Source organism: Actinia tenebrosa, unplaced genomic scaffold, assembly GCF_029948245.1.
Source record: "Actinia tenebrosa isolate PJP-AT-01 unplaced genomic scaffold, QUT_ActTen_1.0 PGA_scaffold10__47_contigs__length_13832649, whole genome shotgun sequence".
Classification (NCBI taxonomy): Eukaryota; Metazoa; Cnidaria; class Anthozoa; order Actiniaria; family Actiniidae; genus Actinia; species Actinia tenebrosa.
In genome coordinates, this window is record NW_028292570.1 from 3,981,637 (window position 1) to 4,004,854 (window position 23,218).

At 39.3% G+C, this 23,218-nt stretch overlaps 3 protein-coding genes across 3 annotated transcripts in view; 1 reads left to right on the forward strand and 2 right to left on the reverse strand.

Annotated features, from left to right (window-relative positions):
• LOC116294769 (mutS protein homolog 4-like) overlaps nucleotides 1-22,866 on the reverse strand; it is a 28,723-nt gene extending 5,857 nt beyond the window's left edge. The window contains exons 1-28 of the mRNA XM_089026298.1: nucleotides 22,854-22,866; nucleotides 22,179-22,326; nucleotides 21,293-21,426; nucleotides 20,911-20,996; nucleotides 20,605-20,667; nucleotides 19,973-20,096; nucleotides 18,956-19,022; nucleotides 18,831-18,855; nucleotides 18,533-18,629; nucleotides 13,135-13,239; nucleotides 12,357-12,395; nucleotides 12,214-12,252; nucleotides 11,809-11,825; nucleotides 11,699-11,723; nucleotides 11,391-11,581; nucleotides 10,877-10,996; nucleotides 10,736-10,748; nucleotides 10,436-10,489; nucleotides 9,836-10,020; nucleotides 8,821-8,833; nucleotides 8,649-8,694; nucleotides 8,012-8,136; nucleotides 7,339-7,433; nucleotides 7,010-7,057; nucleotides 6,486-6,653; nucleotides 5,600-5,626; nucleotides 5,299-5,344; nucleotides 4,956-5,020 (exon numbers count right to left, since the gene is read on the reverse strand). Coding sequence (XP_088882424.1) covers nucleotides 4,956-5,020; nucleotides 5,299-5,344; nucleotides 5,600-5,626; nucleotides 6,486-6,653; nucleotides 7,010-7,057; nucleotides 7,339-7,433; nucleotides 8,012-8,136; nucleotides 8,649-8,694; nucleotides 8,821-8,833; nucleotides 9,836-10,020; nucleotides 10,436-10,489; nucleotides 10,736-10,748; nucleotides 10,877-10,996; nucleotides 11,391-11,581; nucleotides 11,699-11,723; nucleotides 11,809-11,825; nucleotides 12,214-12,252; nucleotides 12,357-12,395; nucleotides 13,135-13,239; nucleotides 18,533-18,629; nucleotides 18,831-18,855; nucleotides 18,956-19,022; nucleotides 19,973-20,096; nucleotides 20,605-20,667; nucleotides 20,911-20,996; nucleotides 21,293-21,426; nucleotides 22,179-22,326; nucleotides 22,854-22,866 — 2,178 coding nt within the window. The remainder of the gene's footprint in view (nucleotides 1-4,955; nucleotides 5,021-5,298; nucleotides 5,345-5,599; nucleotides 5,627-6,485; nucleotides 6,654-7,009; nucleotides 7,058-7,338; nucleotides 7,434-8,011; nucleotides 8,137-8,648; nucleotides 8,695-8,820; nucleotides 8,834-9,835; nucleotides 10,021-10,435; nucleotides 10,490-10,735; nucleotides 10,749-10,876; nucleotides 10,997-11,390; nucleotides 11,582-11,698; nucleotides 11,724-11,808; nucleotides 11,826-12,213; nucleotides 12,253-12,356; nucleotides 12,396-13,134; nucleotides 13,240-18,532; nucleotides 18,630-18,830; nucleotides 18,856-18,955; nucleotides 19,023-19,972; nucleotides 20,097-20,604; nucleotides 20,668-20,910; nucleotides 20,997-21,292; nucleotides 21,427-22,178; nucleotides 22,327-22,853) is intronic.
• On the forward strand, nucleotides 429-3,332 carry LOC116294750 (uncharacterized). The gene is made up of 2 exons (XM_031702408.2): nucleotides 429-853; nucleotides 1,103-3,332. Exons 1-2 carry the CDS (start codon nucleotides 482-484, stop codon nucleotides 1,910-1,912), a joined length of 1,182 nt encoding a protein of 393 aa, XP_031558268.2. The 5' UTR covers nucleotides 429-481; the 3' UTR covers nucleotides 1,913-3,332.
• LOC148912801 (uncharacterized) lies at nucleotides 13,476-18,417 on the reverse strand. The gene is made up of 2 exons (XM_089026551.1): nucleotides 17,940-18,417; nucleotides 13,476-14,713 (listed from the first exon to the last, which is right to left on the reverse strand). The coding sequence occupies exons 1-2, from the start codon at nucleotides 18,226-18,228 to the stop codon at nucleotides 13,689-13,691; spliced, it is 1,314 nt and encodes a 437-aa protein (XP_088882677.1). The 5' UTR covers nucleotides 18,229-18,417; the 3' UTR covers nucleotides 13,476-13,688.
• Nucleotides 22,867-23,218: the final 352 nt, after the last annotated feature.

Sequence of the window (23,218 nt, forward strand, 5' to 3'; positions counted from 1 at the left end):
GTGAAGTTGAATTAAAATACTCCGTGCTAATTAATCATCAGTGAGAATAGTTTAGTAAGTTAATTTCCAGAATTTGTTTTCAACAAATATGAACTTCTTTACATAAAATTAGGAACTCAAAACTGAGGAAATAAATTACTTTTCCACAAAGTTACTAACATGTTTTGTTTCTAAAAATTTTTCATACTTCAAAACCTCAATATGAAATTTCTCGAAAACGCTCTCACAGATTTTCTTCAAATTTTGATGCCTTAAGGCCGATAATTTCTATTCATGATTATTCCGTTGTCACAGCATATTGCTAAACTTTTCAATATTTAATGATTTTTAGCTACAATGCCTTGCCAAATGTATATATTTTTAGATTACCTGAAATTGCAAAACATTTTTTACAGGAATACAGAAACGTTTTTCACTAGTGTCACAATAGCTGTACTTAATCTTGAATTATACTGACTTTTCTTCAACCTTTAATCATTTGATGGATCTCACAGTTTTCTTTACGCAAATCCTCCTCATAGGATACATTTTAACAGCCAACCTTGCAAGATGTTGTACGAACCAAACACGATTCTGCGAACGAATCAATTTTGACCTTTTTAAGGATACTTTAAAGAATCGCGCTTTGAAAGGTCACTCTTTTCTGGCTGTTGCCGTTCAAGATGCTTCTGAATGCCAGATGAAATGCATCTCTGACTGTAGATGTTTATCAACCAACTATATAGAAAGCAGCAAAGGTGAATATGGAAGATGTGAACTTAACAGTGCAGACCACGTCCTCAACCCATTACAACTAGTAGAAACTCCTGCAAGCTACTACTATAAATTGGAAAGAAAGTTTATTTGCGAAAAGGTGATTTTTTGTTTGTTAGGTCTCTAAATAAAGAAATTAGAATTAGAATTGGAATAAAGATTATTAAATTTTAAAGTTATAGTTGCGCCCTGACTTAGATCAGCCAAGAGGTTGTTTCAGGGTTCGTTAATTAAGCTCTTTTGTATGAAAATTATGTGAAAAATTATGAAAGTTATGTGAAAGTGCATGAAAATTGCGTTTCTTCATGTAATTATCACAGTAACGTTTTTCTATCTTTTTTTCTTGAAGGACGAAGCTGTTTTTGATCCAATTCGCCATACTTGCCCCAAATCGTGTTGCCTTCCATCAACTTGCCCGCCACACACAACATGCAGAGACATGTGCCTTCCAAAATTCAAAAGATTCATGTGTGTATGTCCTCCAGGAAACACAAATGGATGTAAAGAACTTCCACGTAGCTGTTCTGATATCGCAAGAATCTTTGGTTTTTCACCAGCGGATGGTCTCTATCTCGTGTACGATTCTCAAGAAAATTTGTATCAAGTGTACTGTGATTTCAGCTCGGAGCCACGTTTTGCATTTACCCTGATCGAGTCATTCTCGTTTGTGAATAGGGACATCTTCAAAAGACTAGGCTTTTATACAGATGCTCCAATGGGGCAGGAGTCTTTCAAATGGGAAAAGCACCGGTTGTCTAAAACACGAATGCAAGTCATCGCTAACCACTCCACTCATTTAAGATCAACCTGCAACCGACCTACGGCCTTTAGATATACGGATTATTTCCGCGTGAAACTTCAAGAGCTGGATCTTTTCAAGGTTTTTGAAGCGAAATGCCCAAGATATGAAAGGATAAACTTTAGTGGTCATGAGTGCTTCAACTGCACCGTAGGAACATGGCACGTTGCCAACGAACATTTTCATGTTAATGGCTATTATAGTGTCTCATTGGCAGGATGCGAGTATGATTATACGGGATTCAACCAAGTACTGTTTGGCTTTTATCCTGTTTCTGCGGTAAACCCAGGGTCTTTTAGTTGCTGCAACGCTGATGAATCAACAACGCAGTATTGGATAGGAAGCAGTGTCGTCAACTGAACATACCACACAGTCACATAGATACGAATCTGGTCTCAGTTTCACTGAGTCTAGTATAAGACCAAATGCAAACATGGCCGCCTTTTTTTAAAAATAGAGACACAGGGTTAGCCTCATTTCGATGTCAAAAATATTCACAAATACCAACGGTAATGTATATCAAGAATGCACAATTAACTTATATACAAAGCAAACACTTTGGAATTCCACGGACCTTAAAATATTTTAAATTTACAATTTCGAGTTCAAATCTTGGATCTAGAATGCACAAAAAATGCTAAAACACAATCACAAACAGGCAACTGCCAATTGCAGGTTCGAAGTACAGTTATGTTTTTACGGATCCACGGATCATGTGCGGCTTTAATTTTAACCATAGTTAATATTAACTATGTTTTAACGGATCAAGGGATTCGCATACTCCTACTTAACCTCATCCTTACATATATATAAATAGACTTGTAGTCTGCAAAGTCATTCCTGGTAATAGTGCTTACGAACAGGAATGGCCGGTTCCTGCAAACAAGCTGATTTAGGTCATTAAGAATTATATTTACAAATAAGTTTATATCTTATAAGTTACTCACTATATATAGTCTATAGAGCCATTCCTGGTAAAAGTGTTTGAGTCAGAACATGAATGGCTTACGCAAACAAGCTTTATTCAGAGTACCTAACAACGTTTAGACCTGACCTTGACAACATTATGTTATGAAGTCAAGGTACATTGTTTTTAGATAATCGATAAAACTCCAGCCGTTCCAAGCTTGACCAAAAAGCGCTGTATTTACAAATGATTATGCTTATACAGGGCTAGTCCTATCACGAGTTTTTTTTCGATGTGTCACCACAGGTAGCCCAAGCTTGGTTTCGGTGGTGTCATGTTATAAGGAAATGTATGGGGATACACTCATTTCAATAAAGTTAGTCACCAAAAAACCTAGAAAGCTGAGATCACTGAGGATCATCGAAAACGTTTAATATCAAGCAAGTAAAGCTTTTTATACAATTTGCAGCTTGAGGATGCTCAGAAGAGGTGAGACTGTAACTGGTAAAAGATCTAAAATCCATCAACAGTTATTAAAGAGGTCGAAACATGTAAAATGTTTCTACCCATAATCCTTGTTGGTCTCAGCTTTGTAGCTTTTCAGGCGACTAACTTTATTGAAATGAGTGTATACCTAATCGGCTAACATGTTGCTATGACCGTTACCACCCAATTCAAACCTTCTGGGAATAGAAGCGTTTGTCTCTACGAATTCAACTGTGAAACCAAAATATAACGAACAATGAAACTAAGTCCCATGTGGTTTGAATTGGGTGGAAACGTTTATAGCAACAAGTTAGCCGATTAGGTCCATCATCAAAAATTTCAGTAAAATCATTGAAACGTGAAATAAAGCCTCGAAATTTTACCCGATCATTGAGAAATAGCACTTCTTTCGCTCTGTGTGGTTATTTTTTTAATTTAGCCCGTTTTAAGTTTTTTTTCCCACCAGTAAGAAATAAGAGAAGGTTGGAGACTCGGGATCCCAACAGCGAACCATCACGAGTCTTTGAAACCTCGTACGCCTTCGAATTTCCTTTCCAGCGTCAAATTTTAGTCATAATCCCTCTCTCACATCCCTATAGAACCGAGAAAGTCGCATTAGAGATTAGTCTTCACGTATTTTAATGCCATGAAATTTGCCTGTATTCACATACTACCTCGCTTGTCCTGACCCGCACCCGGAGCTCACTGTACACCAGTTCAACGGATTTCCTTCGGCAACCGACCCGAGGTCACGCCGAGAGTCTTCGTATCGTAAATGTGGATTTGGATATAGTCTTTCTTCGAAATTATGGTGAGTGTATTTTTTAACGGCCTAAGACATATATGTTATTTACCGGCCAGGAGGTCCTAACGGCCTAACGGCCTCGGTCCGTATTTTCAAGACCTCGGGCACAGTTTTTCCCTATCCGGACCGACTATAGGACGGTAAATAACTTTTTTTTTTTTTTCCCGTATTTTTTTTACTTTTTTTGTAATCGTTTTGTTTTGTTGTTTAGCGGCAAAGGTTACCGGACCGCGAGCGCGGGCAGATACTGACAAAATACCGCCCGATCAAACAGCCAATCACAACGCACGATTTTTTAGGATAACGGACCGGAAAAAAATAAACAAATATATTTAACTTATAGAATATTCTTAGTGAGAAGTGAGGTTGATTGAAAAAAAATCATCATCAATAGATTCATATATTAGTAGCCTTTAGTTTCCTATTGAATTGAATTATAATTCAATTCAATATTTTTCTCTTCTTATTTGTTGTATTTTTTTCTTTCTTTATTAACATTCAACAACTGAACCATTTTCTAAAATTCTTACAATTTTCCTCTATATTATCATTTCATTATGAATTCATTATCATTATTTATTGTAACTTTCTTCCATATTATTATTTATCTACTTATTGTAATATTTATTGCTTTTTCCTTCTCGTTTTTGCTACACTTTTCACAGACGTAGTGAACGAAACTGCAATCTACTATAATTATCTAATTGATCAGTTCAGCCTCATGGTTATTTCAGTTAGCATGTACTAATTTAAGTTTTTTTATTTTACTACTAAGTAAATTATTGTCATTGTCATTGTCATTGAGAAAATATATGTTCGTTTTAACCGAGTAATTTCGGGAGTATACTTTTGCGAGACCAAGATAATTTATTTTTAAGACAATATGAAAGGATTAGCGTCACCTTTATTAGGGTTTTTCTCCGGGTTCTCCTGTTGTCCTCCATCCGAAAAACCTAACGACCTTAAAAACCTTATTATTTATCTTACCTATTGCTGTGCGGAATGATTAAACCTGAAGTAGTACAATATAACAACACTTCATACAACGAATATTTTTTCGCCTTTTGATATAGCAAACAGAGAGCCAATCATTACTTCCTTGAGGGGTTTCTCATTAAATGGGATCTATCTTCATTCTATTTTGTAAAATGGATGAGTTAGCCAGTAATATATTGTCTGTCATATTGCTTTGGTCTGGTTCTTACCTTTGTTTCCAAGAGGTTCTCGCATATCGAAAAACATATTCCAACACCTTCTTCGCTACTTGTACCTAAATCAAAATAGTTCATTCAATCAGGTCAATGGTTACAACTATTTGGGGTTTTACCAATAGAGGATTTGCACCATCACGTCATGGCAGCCATGACAGGAGGCACAACCATCGAGTCTTTTTCTCCTGGGAAACTGAATCCTTTCTAATATAAATCGGATTAGACCAGAATCAATTGTTCCTGCCCCCTTTCATGGCTGCCATCACTTGATGGTGCAAAGCCTGTATTAGGTCATTCGCTCCGTTAAAAATCTTTGAATGTTTTTTTAAATAATTACCCCTTCCAAGTTCATCGATTATTATCAGGGATTTTTCAGAAGCGTTCTGTGGAAAGATAAATTACTTTAGCTCAGGTGTGAAGTGCATACTACACCTCAGCTTCAGTGGATATTTCGAGGGTATTACATTTTTGTTGAACTAAAGTTCCTAATAAAAATGTGATTTTTTTGAGGGGTGAGGGATTTTTGAGTTTTTTGAGGGATGAGGTGATATGAAAGCACGTGACTGTAAACTGCAACAAGTGTATTCTATTTTATACGACTTTTTCTTTGTTTTATTTCTTATTTCTTGTGTACACACCTGCAAGATGTAGTTCACTTCTTTCATCTGTGAACGGTGGGACAATAAGAGAAGTTGTTCAAGTAAAATTTTTTCGGGAGATATGAAATAATAAATTATACACGATTTGATTTTGTTTGAAAACGAATGCAAGAGTCTTGTATGCTGGAGGCATCATTTGTATTATTAACGTGCGAATTGTATTAATAGACCGTTTACTGATGACGGCAGTCATCTTAAATTATGGGATGCCCAGAGAGCAAACGCAGAAATATATATAAAGCATAAAGTGGCGAAGTTACTTTTATAAATGTTCCCTGCCATCTTGAAAGGAAGCCGTGCCTTTGCGTTGAAGCGAGACGAACGGTGAAGTTGCAATGATAGAGACCTTTTTTAACACCTTGGACAATTATTCACACGTCTCTATCATTGCAAGCTCACCGATTGTCTCGCTTCGATGCAAAGGCACGGTTACCTTTCAAGATGGCGCAGGGAACTGTGAAGGGGACTATTGGTTTTTAGATGTGTTTCACATTTGGTAACGTAAAGTTATATAAAAACACACCCTGACAGCTGCTCTGCTTATAAATTTTCCAATATTCGCTCCCTCGGCATCCCATAATCTCTTATTTAAAACAATAGCATTCAAGATGGCCGCCGTATCAGTAAAAGGTATTACTACATAAAAAGACCATTTCTTTTCTTGTTTCTTTTGTTTCCATTTCAAACTTCCTGAGAGTGAGGTTTTTGTAGTACCTTTAATACTGGTGTTACTTCTCAAGCATTACCCAAAAATATGGGGAAATTGTTGACAAGGAAATGGCTAGGGGGTCTGAAATAGAAAAATGGGATATAGGCCCAAAGTAAAACGTTCTGTAAGTTTAAAGAATTTTAACCAGGCACTTACTTCGACCATGAAGGTAGACGAGTTTGTTTCAATGTCGTCATCACTCCCAATCCTGGAGAAGATTTGATCAGCGATTCTGAAAGAAGCATATTGAGCAGGAACAAAGCTACCCATTTGTGCCATGATTTGAAGGAGTGCCACTTGCTTTAGATAAGTAGATTTCCCACTCTGTTAGGGCAAGATATAATTTGAAACCTAAGAATTAGTGTAGTTTGAGCCTCTTTTCCTTATTGGGTAGGGCAATGTGGAACACTAGATTGGCGTATCTTTTCAAGTTGAATCGATGATTGAATAATACAATCAAACGCATGCGCAGGATATTTTGGCAAGAAATACAGTAGGATAAATCATAGAGCCCCGCAATGCGAGGTGGTCCAGACGCTGGTCCCTCCTTTGACCACGCCGTGCGCAAACAGGTACAGGTATCTAATATGTTCATTTCATGGTTTATTTCCGGCACTGAGAATAGTGCCGGAGTGTCCAGTTAATATAGCTACTTAGATTACGCCCTTCAATATACTTACCATATTGGGCCCAGTTAAGATGAAAAAGTTCGTACCATCTGCTGCGTACTAAAAAAAGAAAATCCACAACGGACACTCAAAACTTGCATGCATTTATTACTGTGAGTAATGGCAATAACGTGAGTAATGTCCAATGTTGGATTCAAAGCGCACTGCATTGGAACAGTCCACATCCATACTCTTTGTAACGAAATTCTTTGACCTATGTATTGATACAATTAATCCTTCTAGATGTTTCCTAAAAAAAACATCATATTAAAGGGAGATCGTCCGTAATTTGGCGTGGTAAAACTTTGGGAACAAATAAGTAGAATAAATAGTTACTGTACCATGTTGTTAGCAACAGGAGCTTCAGGGAGAATCTTGTCCAGAATAGGATGACGTCCTTGTTTGATTGCTAATGTATCCGTAAATTCCGGTCGAACTGTTAAAGAGAAAAAGATAGCATTATATTATATTAGAGAGTTTTAGATTTACCTTCACAGCAAACGCGAAACGTCAGTTGACCAGTGAAAAATTGTTTTAAATAGCTGCGAAAGAATCGCAAAAAAGTTCAAGTAGTATAAAAAAACAAAACAATATTCGTCTTTGGTAAGAAAATGTGCAAGAGGTTAAATACAGGAAAACGATGAAAACTTGGTCACTTTTGCCATTTGCGGGGAGAAAAAAGTCAATCTAAAACTCTATATTAGTATCAATCTTCCCTCAACCTTACCCTCCTTCCTACCTGGTGTTCATTCCTTCATCAGTTCCTTCCTTCATCCTTTCCTTCCTTCATTCTTTTCTTCATTCCTTCCTTTCTTTGTACCCTCCCTCTTCCTCCCTTCCCTTCCTCGTTTCTCTCCCTCTCTTCTTCCCTTCCTTCCTTCTTTATTTTGCTCTCCTTTTCACTCTCTCCGGCCTTCCTCCATACCTCTTTTCCTTCCACCCTGTCTTCAATCCATCCCTTCATTTTTTCGGACAGCACCCTTGCAGGAATAAACCACAAACAAATTTAGTTACCGTAGTCCGACAGCGTACACAGGTGGGAAAAAGATGTTAGCATGTCTAAGGTACTAACAAGCTCTCCTAATTTATACAGACATCCAATGTGATCACGAATTTCACGTAGAAGCTCCGACACGACCCTGCAAGAAATTGAAAAATAAATATAAACTCTGAAAAAAAATAGAGTTTTTTTTTCTGGAGAGGTTTTGTACACAGGTTGAAGTTAGTTAGTTTGCATAAAAGTCTACAGGACTAAGAAACCTTTATTGTAAACTAGATTTCGTCTTATGTGAGCAACTACTTCACGGCCTTATTTGGAAAAAAAAGATGTGTTTAATGAACCATTGTTTCGTTGCGAGGCTTGAGATGTATCTATATATAATGAGTGCAAAGGGTCTATTCTGGGATTTTATTAACAGATGCTGTTAGAGTAGATATCGGATAACTGTTAAAGTTAACGGATACGGTACACGACCAATCATAATGCGCGAAATCACTGTGTATCAAATCAAAATACTCGGATCGGTACTGCTATCGTAACGACACGGATTGGTAAGTCCGTATACCGTGAGTTTTTCAGGACCCTTTCAGTCATACAAAATAAATATGTTCAGTATATTCCTATATATGCGCATTCAGCTTGAATACGTACACATCAGCCATCAGGTATATTTCGTTCAGTGACTCCTTGATTCTGTCTGTAAAAGAAACGCTAGTAAGTAGGCATCGTGTGAAGTATCTTGAACTTATGAGAAAAAAGAAATATTTAAAATTTGCCTAAAGAGGTAATATTTCATAAACCGTTAAACTGCATCGACACTTACCATTCAATTTAATCTGCAAGTAAAACACAAAAATACGAATTAATAATATATAAAAAAATATTATTAGGCCCCGTCCACACGTACCCGCAAATTTTTGTATCCGCAAATTTTTTTTTACGGATACGGGTTGCGTCCACACGTGTCCGCAACTTTTTGTGTCCGTATCCGCAAATTTTACGAAAACGGATACGTGTGGACGGTGAAAACGATTCGAATACGCTGCGTGTGGACGCAAACATTTTCGTATCCGCAAAAAATAATTTGCGGATACAAAAATTTCCGGATACGTGTGGACGGGGCCTTAGTGACTGAGAGTGGAATACCTCATAAAATATTAATAGCAATTGTTTTGCCGGTTGGGTGAAGAGTTTTGATAAAAGGCGCACTGCACTGCTAAAACATTTCTCCTCAGTGCATAGATATAAGCTATTTGATAACAAATAATATTATCGCAGACTCAATGCACATGGGCGGAATGTTTTCCCATTACGATCATCTATATTTATCTATTTTGTCAATACACCAGTTTCACATTCAATGCAAACCGCTTTTTTTGAAGGTTACAGACTCATTTGCACAGGCTTAGCCTCGTTTATAAGTCAGCTATTCACAGATACCATTAAAAGTCCGTGGGATTTCAAAACATTGGTATTGTTAAAGCTGCTGCACATTCTTAACATTAAAGTTGGTATTTGCAAATGATTTACTCTTGAGCGAGGCTAAGCCTGCGGAGATGAGTCTTCAATCTTAAAACACAGCGGTATTTACGGAATGAGAAAAGGGACTATTAGAATCTAGTCTGGATGAGAAGGGGGAGGGTCCAGATGACAGTAGTCAGTTAAAATTTCGCTTATTTGTCAGTTAAAGTTTCAGGCTTTTTGTCAGTTGTCAGTTAAATTTTATGGCATTTGTCAGTAAACCTGGTAAACAAAGATATAATAATCAAGAGAATTATGTGGTCCGTCTGAAATAGAAAGACAATGGATTGCGTAGTTTACGAAGATGAAGTACGTACCAGATCGACAGAAGAAAACGTTACTGTACTTTTAACTTTCGCAACTTTGATGAACTCACTTGGAAGTGTACTCGTGTCTATATCATTATCACGATTAAGTTGAAGCTGGATGTAAAATCCCCTGGTGGCGTTGAAACCCGTTTTTAGAGGTAGCTCGTATTTTTCTGAGAGTTGTTTGATAAGATCTGAAAAAGAAATTTTCAAAAGGTTTCAAAAAGAAAATGATAGCTCAGTGGTGAAAGGGATAGGCAGCACTAGAAGGTCTTAAAGGGGTATAATGGGAGCTGGGATTCGCCTTTTTTGGGCTGTGAAAAATATGATTTTATGCACTGGGAATTGGATTCACAAACGAAACAAAAAACAATCAAAAAATTTGATCAAAACATTGGCTGGGACGATGGGATTTGGTCAAAAAGGAGGCTGCGAAAAGGAAACTAGGACCCCTCTTTAGGGCCTTCTATTCAAAATAACGATGATGGATATGACTAACAACTGGCAGTCAAGACAGGATTTATATTGATGGAAGATAATGATGATGAAAGAAGATGATGAGAAGAAGGAGAAGGACGGATAGGAGACGAAAGTATCATTTCAAAATACCTGTAATGTCATCAACAGTTTCAGTGTATGTCCGTCGGGCAACATCAAGAAGTCCTGAAAAGTAATATATGGAAGGGCGAGAATTACTTAAAACTAGAAGGCTGTATAGAAACAATACAAAAAACAAAAAAATTGAAAACGAAAGCCAGAAGAAGAGAAAAACAAGAAGAAAAAAAAACGAGGGAAAAAAGAACATACAACCAAACAAAATGATAGAGCAAAGCAAATATACGCCACTACAGTGGTTATCAAAAATAAAAGGTTGGAACTATGCTGTATGTATAACCGTTGTTTACTTACCATTTACATGCGGCTTTAATTTACAGAATATTCCACACAAAAGACAAAAGAGAAAAGAAGAAACGAAAGAGTTAGAGTATTATTATGCTACCATGCCTACGTCGATTCCAGTAGGCTTAAAACTGCTGAATAATGTTCTACCTTTACAGCAAAGCACTTCTGAGTCCTCATGTTAAGGGTTCCCTTTTGATAACGTGTATCGTCATGAATTACCGCATGGATTTTTTCAGCCACTGATTTAAATCGCGGATCATTAAGCGACTACCAATGAAAATATACGAGTTTAGTTTATGGTTCAAAACTTGTGCCATAGTTGTTATCTTAGTTGGATGAGTAGGTAGATAGATGAATGGATTGCCATGGAATGGAACGGATCAGAGGATTAATGGGTTGATGGAATAGAATGAAAAGGATTGGTGGATGTTTTGAATGGAATGGGAATGAGATTGGGAATGGAATGAAATGAAATGGGATGGATGAATGGGTGGACGGATTAATGGGTGGACGGATTAATGGGTGGACAGATAAGCGATATGATGATGATGATATATTAAAGTAAAAACAGAATAGTTCACATACACTGAGGAAAAGTTTTTCAATGCAATATGAATAATCGTTGTCATAAATTAATTAATAAAGAAGAAGAAGAAAATACCTCATGATATGCTTTAAGTAGCGGTGTTTCAGTTTCTTTGAGGGCCTCACATAATGGCTCCACAAGTTCTAATGTATGTTTAAGGGATATGATGGCAGTGATTTTGGACTCTGCAGTTTTTACTGTTTCTTGCTTAGGGATTTGTACGCACATAGATGTTAGGTGGTCCACATCAAGAAAACGTCCGAGCACTACGAATAATTAAAGATTACAAAGAAATACAATCATAGTGTGTTTGCAGAACATTGATTATCGAATATATAAGCCATTGACGTTTCTTTCAAACCTTACTAGCAATAGTTATTTACCTGATCTTAAGTTATGAAACACTTCCTATAAGAAAATGAGATGAAAACCAACATAAACAACCACATATCAAAAAGATTTTGTTTTTTGGTCAAACGTAGCCATGACTTACCTCTTTCTCAGTTAATTCTGAAAAAGAAAAGTTGAAAAAATGTTCTTCAAAAAGCTTTTATTAGAAAATGAAGATAAATAGAAATAACAATAGCATGAGAAATGACGACACACCTGCAACGATAATAACGACAACAATAACACCACCGCCACCACCACCAACAACAACACAACCAAAAACAACACAACCAACAACAGCACAACCAACAACAACACAACCAACAACAACACAACCAACAACAACACAACCAACAACAACACAACCAACAACAACACAACCAACAACAACACAACCAAAAACAACACAACCAACAACAACACAACCAACAACAGCACAACCAACAACAACACAACCAAAAACAACACAACCAACAACAACCAAAAGAAATTAATGGGAAATCATTACCAGTAACACAATCAAGTCTCATCTTTATTGTTTCCAGATCTATAGAATAAGATAAGTAGTTAATATTAAATTAATGCTTTACTGTAAATAAAAACGGTAAATAAACACTCTGGAAGAATTATTAGTTTCAGTCTTATACAAACCGTTTGGTGGCTGTAGTATGTTAGAGCGTAAAAGACGAGCTGTAACGATAGTCAGGTAAATATTTTTAATTACAAATGGTATATTTAGATATCATTTAGACTTAGGACTTGAACGGATAGATCTATCTCTTAGTAAACAAATGAATCAATTAACCACTCAACCAACAAACCATCAAATCAGCAAACCAAATGATAAAGCAAACGATCAATTAATGAGGCAAAGTAAACTACAGCAAACAAAACATAACCCGCCAACCAACCAACCAAACAAACGACCAAACAAACAAACAAACGACCAAACAAACAAACAAACAAACAGCCAATCATTCGATCGACCAAAGAAAGACGCAAAACAAACGATAAACAAACTGTGCAAGCTAGCGAACCATAAAAAAGGGGCAGCCACCAAACCAACTAGTACCCTTTACATACTTAATGAACCACTTCGACGATGCGGCGGCCATCTTGGATCGCAAGGCATTATGGGGTAAATAAAGCTTTGTTACAGTAATGACGTCGGTTGATATTACGGCAGCTCTTCACAAGAGAATACAACAAAAGATGAATAAAGACGGCACATCGATCATCTTTACCCATAAAAGAAAAACTAACTAATAAAACGCTATATATTTTGCGTCATCTATGTTTTCTTTTGTCCCCTGGCAAGATTGCCGCCGTATCTTCGTCAAATTCGAAAATTTCTCTAAAGTTTATTACAACGATTAGAACAACAGTTAGAACAAAAGTTGAATTTAAAGAAAACATGTTTTCTACTTACATCCTCCAGGGGTCTTTGTGTAGTTCATAATACCGTACAAACAGTGCTCGCTTTTAGCGTCTCTTGCATTTTGTAACAGTTCAAGATTTCTGGCAGTTGAAGCATCTGAAATAGAAATACGTAAATAGTTGAGTAATTAGCAGTGACGTAATGAAATGCCTTCATTGGAGCTCGTAACGTGCCAAAGGAATCACAAACGTCACGACTGGGTTACTTTTTTCCCCAAAGTAGACAATCTCGGAGTGATCTTCTTGCGCATGCTCTATGAAATCTCTCTACCATACCACGCGCAGTGAGAAAGATAAGGTTCCGTGGCTAGCAAACCTATAATGACTCTCTTTGTATTCATCTATTAAACTCATCACACGTAGATGAGCTTGGCGTTGGTGCTTGGGTGGGAGGAGCCTCGGGAACTCGGCGGAGGTCAGCGGTTACTATGGCAACCCTATCACCTCCAAATGATTCTCCAAGGTGCTTGGAGAGGAGGAACAGGAAGAAGGGCCTCCCACCACAATGATCCAAGCACCAACCCAAACTAAGGTCACTCCAGGAAATTAAGCTTGAGAAAGATAGCGCGAGATCGAGGCTAAGGATTCTGTAGGTGTCCGGATATAACTTTGATAAGCATTACTAGTCCATCTGCCAAGGGTTTGGATCATGTGATCTGGAACACCGTTGCGCGCTGCAACTGTGGCGGCTCCAATCCTGAAGCTATGGCTGGAAAAATTACCAGTCACTCCCGCACCAGCGAAAATATCCCTCAGCCACGACGTCAGCAACTCTCGAGACAATGGTTGGCCATTCTTTAATAAGAATAGTGGACCTGAAGCATTTCCTCTTTTATGCAGAAAAGCGGACATTGCAGTCACCGCACACAGTGGGGAGACGCCACAACCAATGTGAACATAGCACCCTGCGCGGAAAGGATCGGTTTTGGATGCTTTGATCCATACCCGTAAGCACGATGGTCGGTCCAAATTATCAAACGACAAGTCCGAGACCTGCAGGTGAATGGTGGGGTCGAAACTGGCCAAGCTGGAGACCGTAAACTCTGCCGATCGCAGGAAACCAAAGTATGCGAGCGTACATGACGACCAAAACATGGCATGGTCAAACGAGTCAATATCCAGGGCCTTGAAAATGGTGAGCATGAGAGCGTCGGTAATCGGTAGACGCTGTGAAAACTGGGACCCTTGGGAACGTTTAATGCCCCGAAAGACTTGATGCAGCCGCGGACAATTTACCAATGGATCTGCGTGACCCTGCTCGATGTGAAGGGCCCGAACCGCTGACAGGTAGACTTTAATAGACCGATGCTGAAGCGACTGTGCCAGAAACGTTACAAAAAGACATAAAGTTCTCTCATCTGCAGGTAAGACAGGAACTTTGCCAAGCTGATGGCAAAAATCAATAAATTTACGCTGAGCAGACGCGTAAGTGCGACGTGTGGTGGGAGCCCGGCCATTTAGGAGGAATTCCTGACACTGTTTCTTTAGAGTGGACTGGTCAAGTTGAGAAGAAGCTGATGCGGAATTGGAGTTGGGGATCGGTGTGCTGAAGGAGCCAAACGCCTGAACTCCTGCCAACGAAAACGGGATAAGGCATCAGCGATTGCATTGTGGACGCCGGGTATGTGGAGCGACGAAAAGGAAAAGTTAAAGCGCGCTGCCGCTAGCAACAGACTGCGCAACAGCCGCATCAGGTCGGGGACTTTAGAAGTCCTGCCGTTCAGCATGAACACCACAGCCTCGTTGTCGGAACGAAAGATGACATGCTTTTTGGACCACCGATGGCCCCACACATGCGCGGCTAGAACGATCGGAAAGAGTTCCTTATATGCAATAGATTGAGAACCCTGCTTCTCCAACCAGACACCGTTGAACCACGCTTGGTCCAGAAAAGCTCCATAACCAATTGCTCCTGAGGCGTCCGATACCACCTGGGTATCGCCTACGACTGGGATACCAGGATACAGCCAAAAAGAAACCCCGTGCCACGTAGAGAGGAACTGGTGCCACCAGTCTAAGTCGCGATGGAACTCGCAATTCAGACGTATAGGATGGTCTCGCTTGCGGAAACAGCCTAGCAGGTCAATCATGCGCCGTATAAACGTGCGACCAGGCCACACCACCTTCGCTGCGTGGTGGAGGTGGCCAATCAACGATTCTAGGTGATGTCTATTACACCAGCGTCGCGACCGCCAGGTAGCAATCAACAGTTTAAGGTTGCATAACTTATCTGCTGGCAAACGAGCAATTTGGTTCACTGAGTCCAATTCGATGCCTAAAACAACCAGGGTAGTATCAGGGCCTATGCATTTGTCGGGATGTAGCGGAACACCTAGAGTGCGGCATACTTGACGTGACTTAGCTAGATTAACTGCGCAGGCGTCAGTGTTAGGAGGGCCCGCCATGATAAAATCATCAAGATAATGAACGAGATTGCTAACTTGGTAATTGTTCACCAAAATCCACTCTATCATCGAGGCTACCGCATTGAAAATAAACGGGGCTGATCGAAGACCAAAAGGTAACGCTAAGTCAACGTAATACTTTCCGCGCCACTTCATACCGAGAAGGTACCTGTCAGAAGGATGAACCGGAATATTACGGTAGGCCGATTCGACGTCGAACTTTGCCATCAGTGCTCCGGTACCAAGGCTAGAGATCATCCGAATGATTTGATCAACCCTGACATACTGAAGGGTAAAAGCCTCGCGGTCGATACCATCGTTCACGCTAAGTCCCCTGGGAGATGAAAGGTCGACTATGAGCCTCCATTTTCCAGGCTGGCCACGCTTAGGTATCACCCCAAAGCTGCTGACGTGCAGGTCAGGAAGGGGAGGTTCGGAGAAGGGGCCCGCGACCCTGTTCGACCTGACCTCGTTTTGCAGATACGAATCAATCACCTGAGGGTTGTGGATAGCGGTTTCCTTGTTACTCTTGGCCGATCTTAAAGAGCTGAGTTGACTTTGGAATCCAACTTTGAAACCATATCGAATCCCACTTAAAACATAAGCCACTTCAATCTGGTCTGGGTGTGATAGCAACTCTTGGGAAAACCACTCAACACTAAGGGGCGTGACGTCAGATACCAACGGGAGGTCAAGCATAGCTGAAAGAAGATACAATACGACCGTGAAAATAATAGTGACCGGCAGATGTTCCGAACTGCTCACACGACTTAAAAAGAGATACGTGAGGCGATAAACGACGAGTAAAGCTAATTACCCTAGATAGGAACTTAGACGGGGTAAAATTACATGCACATAAACATAATATATCGAGAGTAAAGTATATGCTATGGGAGGGGGAGGACCCACTCTGGCGATAACGCGGGACTCGAAAAGAACGAAAAATTAGCAAAATAAACGCGTAAGAGGGTCCCGACGTAAAGCTTGAAATGCTGTTGCGATAGCATACAAAGGGACCTACAGAGACAGCTAGAAGACGGCTTAATTGTCCTAATAACGCCGCAGCCAATCATAGAGGCCAGACTGACAGCAAAGCTAATTTATTAAGGGCCTGGTTACGCGAAAAGATTGTATCAAGGTTTTGTAAATATAACGCGCTAAAAGGTATGACAGCATAGAGAGATAACACAAAAGTCCTAGCACGAAAGGTTTTTTTTTTTTTTTTTTTTGTAATATATATATGTATATATATCATATGCAATGAAATACCAATGACATTGTCTGCGTTTCTTATAAAGCCTAGCATGCAGAAAAGAAATAACGACGGAACGAAATGTCCCGAGACCATTGAAACGTTCCAGACAATTGACAATACACAATCTAAATGCACTTGAACTGTCTAGACAAGATTACGAGCGAAAATTATAGAGTGCTATACAAGATAGCTAAAGCTAAAGAACAAATTAAACGGAACATTTTTTTTGTTTTTTTGTAAGAACCATAAGTATAACATAAAGTACTAGCGTGCTTGGATTAGCGGCGCTTAGACCTGTGAAGTTCCCCCGACGACTCGGCAAACGTGGATTTCCGTTTGGACTCCGAAGACTCGTCGGTCCCACTCGGGCAATCTACCAAGCGATGGCGGCCAGAACATGAAGAGCACTTGTGTGCGAAGCGGCAGCCACTATAACGCGAAGAACACTGCCCCCGTTCCAAGAACGGCATATGGTGTCGCTATTGGATGAGCCCTTGGGTTCTGCTCCTTCAGCAGCTGTAGCACTGAGAGCGCGTGGGACAGATCCCGCGGTGTGGAAACTGTAGAGCTGGCTATTGATGTGCGACCAGTCTGTGAGTTTGCTTGCTGCTGCGTGCTCACGAAAAGCCTTATCGTAAGACAGCCAAGCCCGGCCGCTAAACTGGCGATAGGTTCGCAGAATAAGCAGCTTGTAGAGCAAAAGATCTTTCCAGCGATTGGGAAAATAAGAAGTCAGCACGAGCGAGTAAATGCTGAACGCCTCGACCCACGTCATTATGTCCTCTACCTTTCGCCGCTGGCGCTTGGGCGTAGAGGTCAAAACGATGCGACCATCAAAGAAGAGTTGGGGCTCGTTTTCCGTTTCCACCAGGTTAGGAGAAATGAGATCGCTCATGTCGACGAACTTGCCACTGACGATCTGGGTAACCAGCTTTGCGGGAACGGGAGAGCAACCTGGGCCAACGATAAAAGGCTGATGCAAGACCGCCGAAATAGATGGCAATGATGGCGCCCAAACCGACGAGACGGAGCTCGGCACAGATGCTGAGAAAGCTAGCGTAGCGCTCGTGTCAGCCAATGACTGCGATGGTAGGGTAAAAGTGCTGGCGAATGAAGGTACAGGTAAAATAGACGTACCTGTAGCGTCCTGCGTAGCAGAAACCACTGCGGAGGTGGAAGAAGTTGGCAGTGCAGGCTGTGAAGAATAAGGTGGCGAGGAGGACGAGTTTCCTGACCCATTTGCAGAGGATGCCTCCAAAACCGCTTGAACAACCTCCCGGATAATCTCCTGCCGGTCTTCTGCAGAGAGTACGGCCGTACTACTTCGTGTAGCCCGAGACATAACGAGAGTATAGCGTAAAAACAAATAGCGTTGGTGTAGCGTACAAACTGCGTAAGCTAGCGTTAGCGATATGAGATAGCGCATAGCGTTAGCGAAATCGGATAGCACGTGGCGTTAGCGAAATTGGATAGCACCCGATGCAAGCTTCGTCCCCAGATACCATCTGTTCATCATTCATCTCATTGCGTGAGACATTAATTTGCTTATCAGATGGCCGCGAAGCTATAGCCTTTTGATGACAGATACTTGCGATAACAGGCAACTTAGTTCAAGTCTAACTTTGCTTAAATATTTTATTTAACCACATGAAAATCCGGATTACTCATAGAAGAACCCTCGAAGCACAGTTTGTGCTCAGTGAACTTGATCACGAACTGCTATATATTACCTATCGTTGTAGTTTGTTCACTTCCTTTGAAGACTACTTTCAGGGAGTTTGATGCATAGACGATATTCTGGATATACTCTATATACTTTAATAATGCCTATTAATGAAAAGTAAAAATTATTTATAATTACATGAAATAAGTAGACCATTTCCACGGTCGTAGAAAGCGTAGGAAGCTCAGTCTTTGAATAGTAAGGGGACGGGGATGGGATTGGGGCCCACTTGAAATAATTTAGTTAATGATCTTATCGCCCATCTTTCCCCCAATAAATAATATATCTAATAAAATCCAACTTACCGCTGCTGTAGCAAGGCAGTAGTACCTAAGGAAAGATAAAAGGTTTTGAAAACTAAGCCAAAAGTAGAATTGGCAAGAAAGTTAATTTCATTTACGCTTTCTATTACTTGCTACTTCGTACTTACTTGGTAGAAACCTCCATTTCAACGGTGTTGTATTCTGGAGCACAAAGCTGTCTAATGTATTCAAGACCTGAAAGCAGCAAATGAATAGATAAATGAAACGGATAAAATGGAAAATATGTGAAGCTAGAAAGCTACGAGATAAGGGGAGAGGAAAAGATTGAAATGCGGGAAGGGGTGAGAAAAGCGTTAAGGAAACGAAAAGAGAAGAGAATCAGAAAGGAACTGAGAAACTGAAAAAAAAGCCCAGCATATTGTTGCAAGTTTGCATTCTTCCATAGAAAAAGAAAAAGGAAATACGCAGGAAGTTAATCTAATCCTTATACAGCTATTTTAAAAAAGGTTGGTGAAGGCGTTGCTGCATGCTGCATGTTATACAGTCAATTCAAAAAATGTTGTCGTCGACCAACTCAAGCCTACGCGACTAGACCGAAAGGAACTCTGGGTAGCAATTATTGAAGCCGAGTTATAATGTTATTTGACTAGTTATGCCTGGTTTACAGCACGAACCTTCGTAGGCGAGCGGGAAATGTTGAAGGAGACGTTTTTTTAATGCCTTCATATTTTTGAAATTGTGAACTGAATCATTTTGTTTTTGTTTCCCTATACCCAAAGACAAGCATTTGATGGGTTGTTTATCGCCATTATTGAATATTTAACCGCTTCAGTGACTTTTACCCATATTCCTTTCGGTCCAGTCGCGTAGGCTTGAGCCGGTCGTCGACAACGTTTTTTGAATTGACTGTATATTGCATCTTGCATCTTCGAAGAATCTATTATAGTCGCGTGAAATAATGTTAGCACAGAAGAAATTATGCAGGAAAAACGTGCAGACAAAGTTTGGGAATTTTTCACATTGTTATCACCTTTGGCTGATTGCATTCACATCGCCCATAGTGCACTTTGGACTTGGTATGCTACAAGGCAACATGCAACAAAAAACCTTCACAAACCTTTTTTGAAATAGCTGTGTCACTGATGGTTTTTAAAAAAATAGTAGTAATTAAAACTACAATTCACCTTTTGTTTCGTTAAAGTATTTCCTTTGTACAGTAGCCAAGTTGGTGTATAAAAATTGTTCACTGAGGAGCTTGAACAACTTTGACATGTTGCCATTCTCACATGCTGTGTTAGGCATTATTATCTACATGTGAAGCACATTAAATAACCTTAGCAACATGATGTTGACTATATAGAGCTGTTCAGCTGTCACGGACATACTTCCGGGTTCAACTGCTCACAAAAACCGCTAAAATAACGCGGAAAATGTTCTCAATGATTTAACTTCCACCTATAAGGATTAGAACTTCGGACAACAAATCCTGTCACGGAGAAAAATCAAGAAAATAGTTATAGAACTGCTTTTTGTTTTGGAGCCAAAAGTCGTTTTTTCAAGTGACGTGACACTTAAATGCCCTATTAGTAGAGAAGGCAGAAAAGCGCTTTGTAAAAAGTATATTTACAGCTATTTTTTAACAAAAGGTCGGTGAAGGTTTTGTTTTGCTTTGCTGCATGGATAAGTTTAGTTGAATACTACCTAATATGCATTGTGGATCATATATAAATAATGTCAATAATGCAACAGAACCTTCATCAACCTATTTTTAAAAAGCTGTATTAAAACCATAAAGTATCAAAAGCTTAACACATACCTCAATAGGCTGTAAAATCTGTAACCTCGTTAGGACTTTGACATAGGTTTGGCTATCTGAAAACTTGGAAGGGAGGGAGAAAGGTAAGAATTGGGAAAAAAAAGTAAGTAGGCGGGTAGGCGGGTAGGCGGGTAGGCGGGTAGGCGGGTAGGCGGGTAGGCGGGTAGGCGGGTAGGCGGGTAGGCGGGTAGGCGGGTAGGCGGGTAGGCGGGTAGGCGGGTAGGCAGGTAGGATGGAAATAAAAGAAAATATCGAATTATGCAAATAAAAAATAATTTATAAACCGTTTTATCTGACCGATTTTACCTGAGATAGAGTGAGTTCTGGCTTTTTTAGATCAATACTGGATATTCCGATCTCTCCGCGTGCAAGCCCTCGTCCTTCAACGATGGCTAAACAAAAGTTTCAAGAAGGAAATAATGGACGAGTATCATTTTTATAAAAATCAGTGAGATTGAATAAGTAGTAATGAAACTAAGTAAAGATATTTGTTCATTCAATTTTGCTTTGAGGTTTCCCATTTTCATTAGGGATTATTTATAGGGTCAATATCCTATTTATCCTACTTCCTTCTCATGAGAACAATGAGACTCTTACCTCAATCCCGAAGCCTTTGAACAAGAGATTGACCCTGTTAGCCACACTTAATTTTAGTTGATTTTTTATATCCATTTCGTTGTCTACTTACCAACGATAACTGATGATGGCAATATACCAGGTGTAGTACTGGTTGCCACTTGTGGTGTACGTCTAGAACTGGGCGTGCGACTTGATAAGCTTGTACTGCCTGGAGTCTTTGTACCAGATCCCGGGCCACAAGATCTGTATGTGTTATAAACGTAATTGTATCATCACTCCATAATCTCATATAAGCAACTATCGTATTTTTTTCAAATTCTCTTTCCATTCGCATTCTTTAGAGTGACTTATGAATTCAAAAAATTCCTCTGACTGCCAAATTGGTCTAGGCTTGTCGGCCTCTTCCAATTTTGTCAGTCCTCGGAATTTTTCCCTGCCACTTTTTCCAAATTGGAAGGCATGTAGTCCTATTAACTATACTAAAAGGATATACTGGTGTAATTTGTAGTGGGTGGAGCCCATTGAACTGCACTGCACACTTTTCAAAAATTTATTCATAAATAGTTTTAAAATCCTACGGTTCAACTTCATTCATAGTGTTATATGATAATTATTTATTTATTTATTTGTAATAAATTTAAAACGTGGACCAAGCGTAGAGAAGGGGAGAGGAAAAAAGGTAGGTGGTAGAGTTTTTGTACTCCAACTGATAGACATTTTTAAAAGACAAATACGAAAAAAATAAACAAAAACAAAAACAAAAACAGAAACAAAAAAAAAAAAACAAAGATAAATATCACTAAATAAGTTTATATCCATACAAATTCCATCGAGAGGTGATTTCGTAAAAAAATTTAAGTTAGCTAAAAACTTAAATTTCAGTTAAGATAATACAATGTTGAGAAACGTTTTAGACTTGAACAAACTCAGTAAACTATAACAAGAACATCAGATTTGAAACCCAAATTTCTTTCGAAAGACATTCAAAGTCTTACCTTGAGCTTGAAGATGAAAGTAAGCGACTTGATGAAGAAGCTAAAATCGGTCTTTCTTGATAAGCTGGTCCGAACCCTGATATGTAAGAACTACAAGATGACTTCTGAGGTAGACTTGTACTCGACCATGTCGTATCTAAATCAACATCTGGAAAATATGAAGAATGAAAAATATAATGAAAATGTATAACGAGTCTTAACTTTGATTCTCTTCGTGAAATCTGTTGATAAAATAAAATCTTACAACCTAAAAAAGACCGCTTTTGATCTCTCTACCCTCATTTCTCATCAAAGCTCTAAAAACTAATATAGTTAATCATTAATTCTATCGTAATTCTATTCATTTATCCTGATTTACCTATACGATAGTCGTTTTTCAACTTAAACTTACTGTATTTTGGTTGTCTCGCTGTTGAAGTAAACATTGACATCCTGCTGGCTTTAAAAACTGGTTTTGCAGTTTTTTGAAGAAAAAGTATGCCTTCCACAGTAATTACTCAGTTTGACAATCCCATTGTTGGATAAGTTTGGAAGAAAAACTAATTTACAGCAAAGAAAAAGCACACTTTTACAGTAAATCTTGGGTAAAACTGCTTCAAATTACCTGGTACAGTTTCCTGCACATTTGATTTTCTCAAGCTCAAGTTCATTGAAGGGCGTGACGCGCGCGCTCACATTTTCCCGCCATTTTTCTAAAACGATCTTATGACGCCAAAAACTTAAAGGTAATGTCACGTGACCTGTATTTTGCTGTCAGTTTTGCCGTCACTCGATTTTCACTGGGTCCTTCAGTGAACTGAGGGTGGATCCAGGGGGGGGGGGAGCAAAGGGGTGCTGAAGCCCCCCTTCAGCTAAAAAAAGAACAAAACTGAAGAATTAGATGTTTTTTTATTGTTTTCCATTTTGTTGACGGAAGAAACTCAATTAGCTCCCCCTTTGGCTGGATCCGCCCTTGCCGAGTTCTCAATATTATTCACAAATCTTAGAATTCGTTGTATGAATGAATGACTAAATACTTCCTCATCTTCTGTGAACAACCC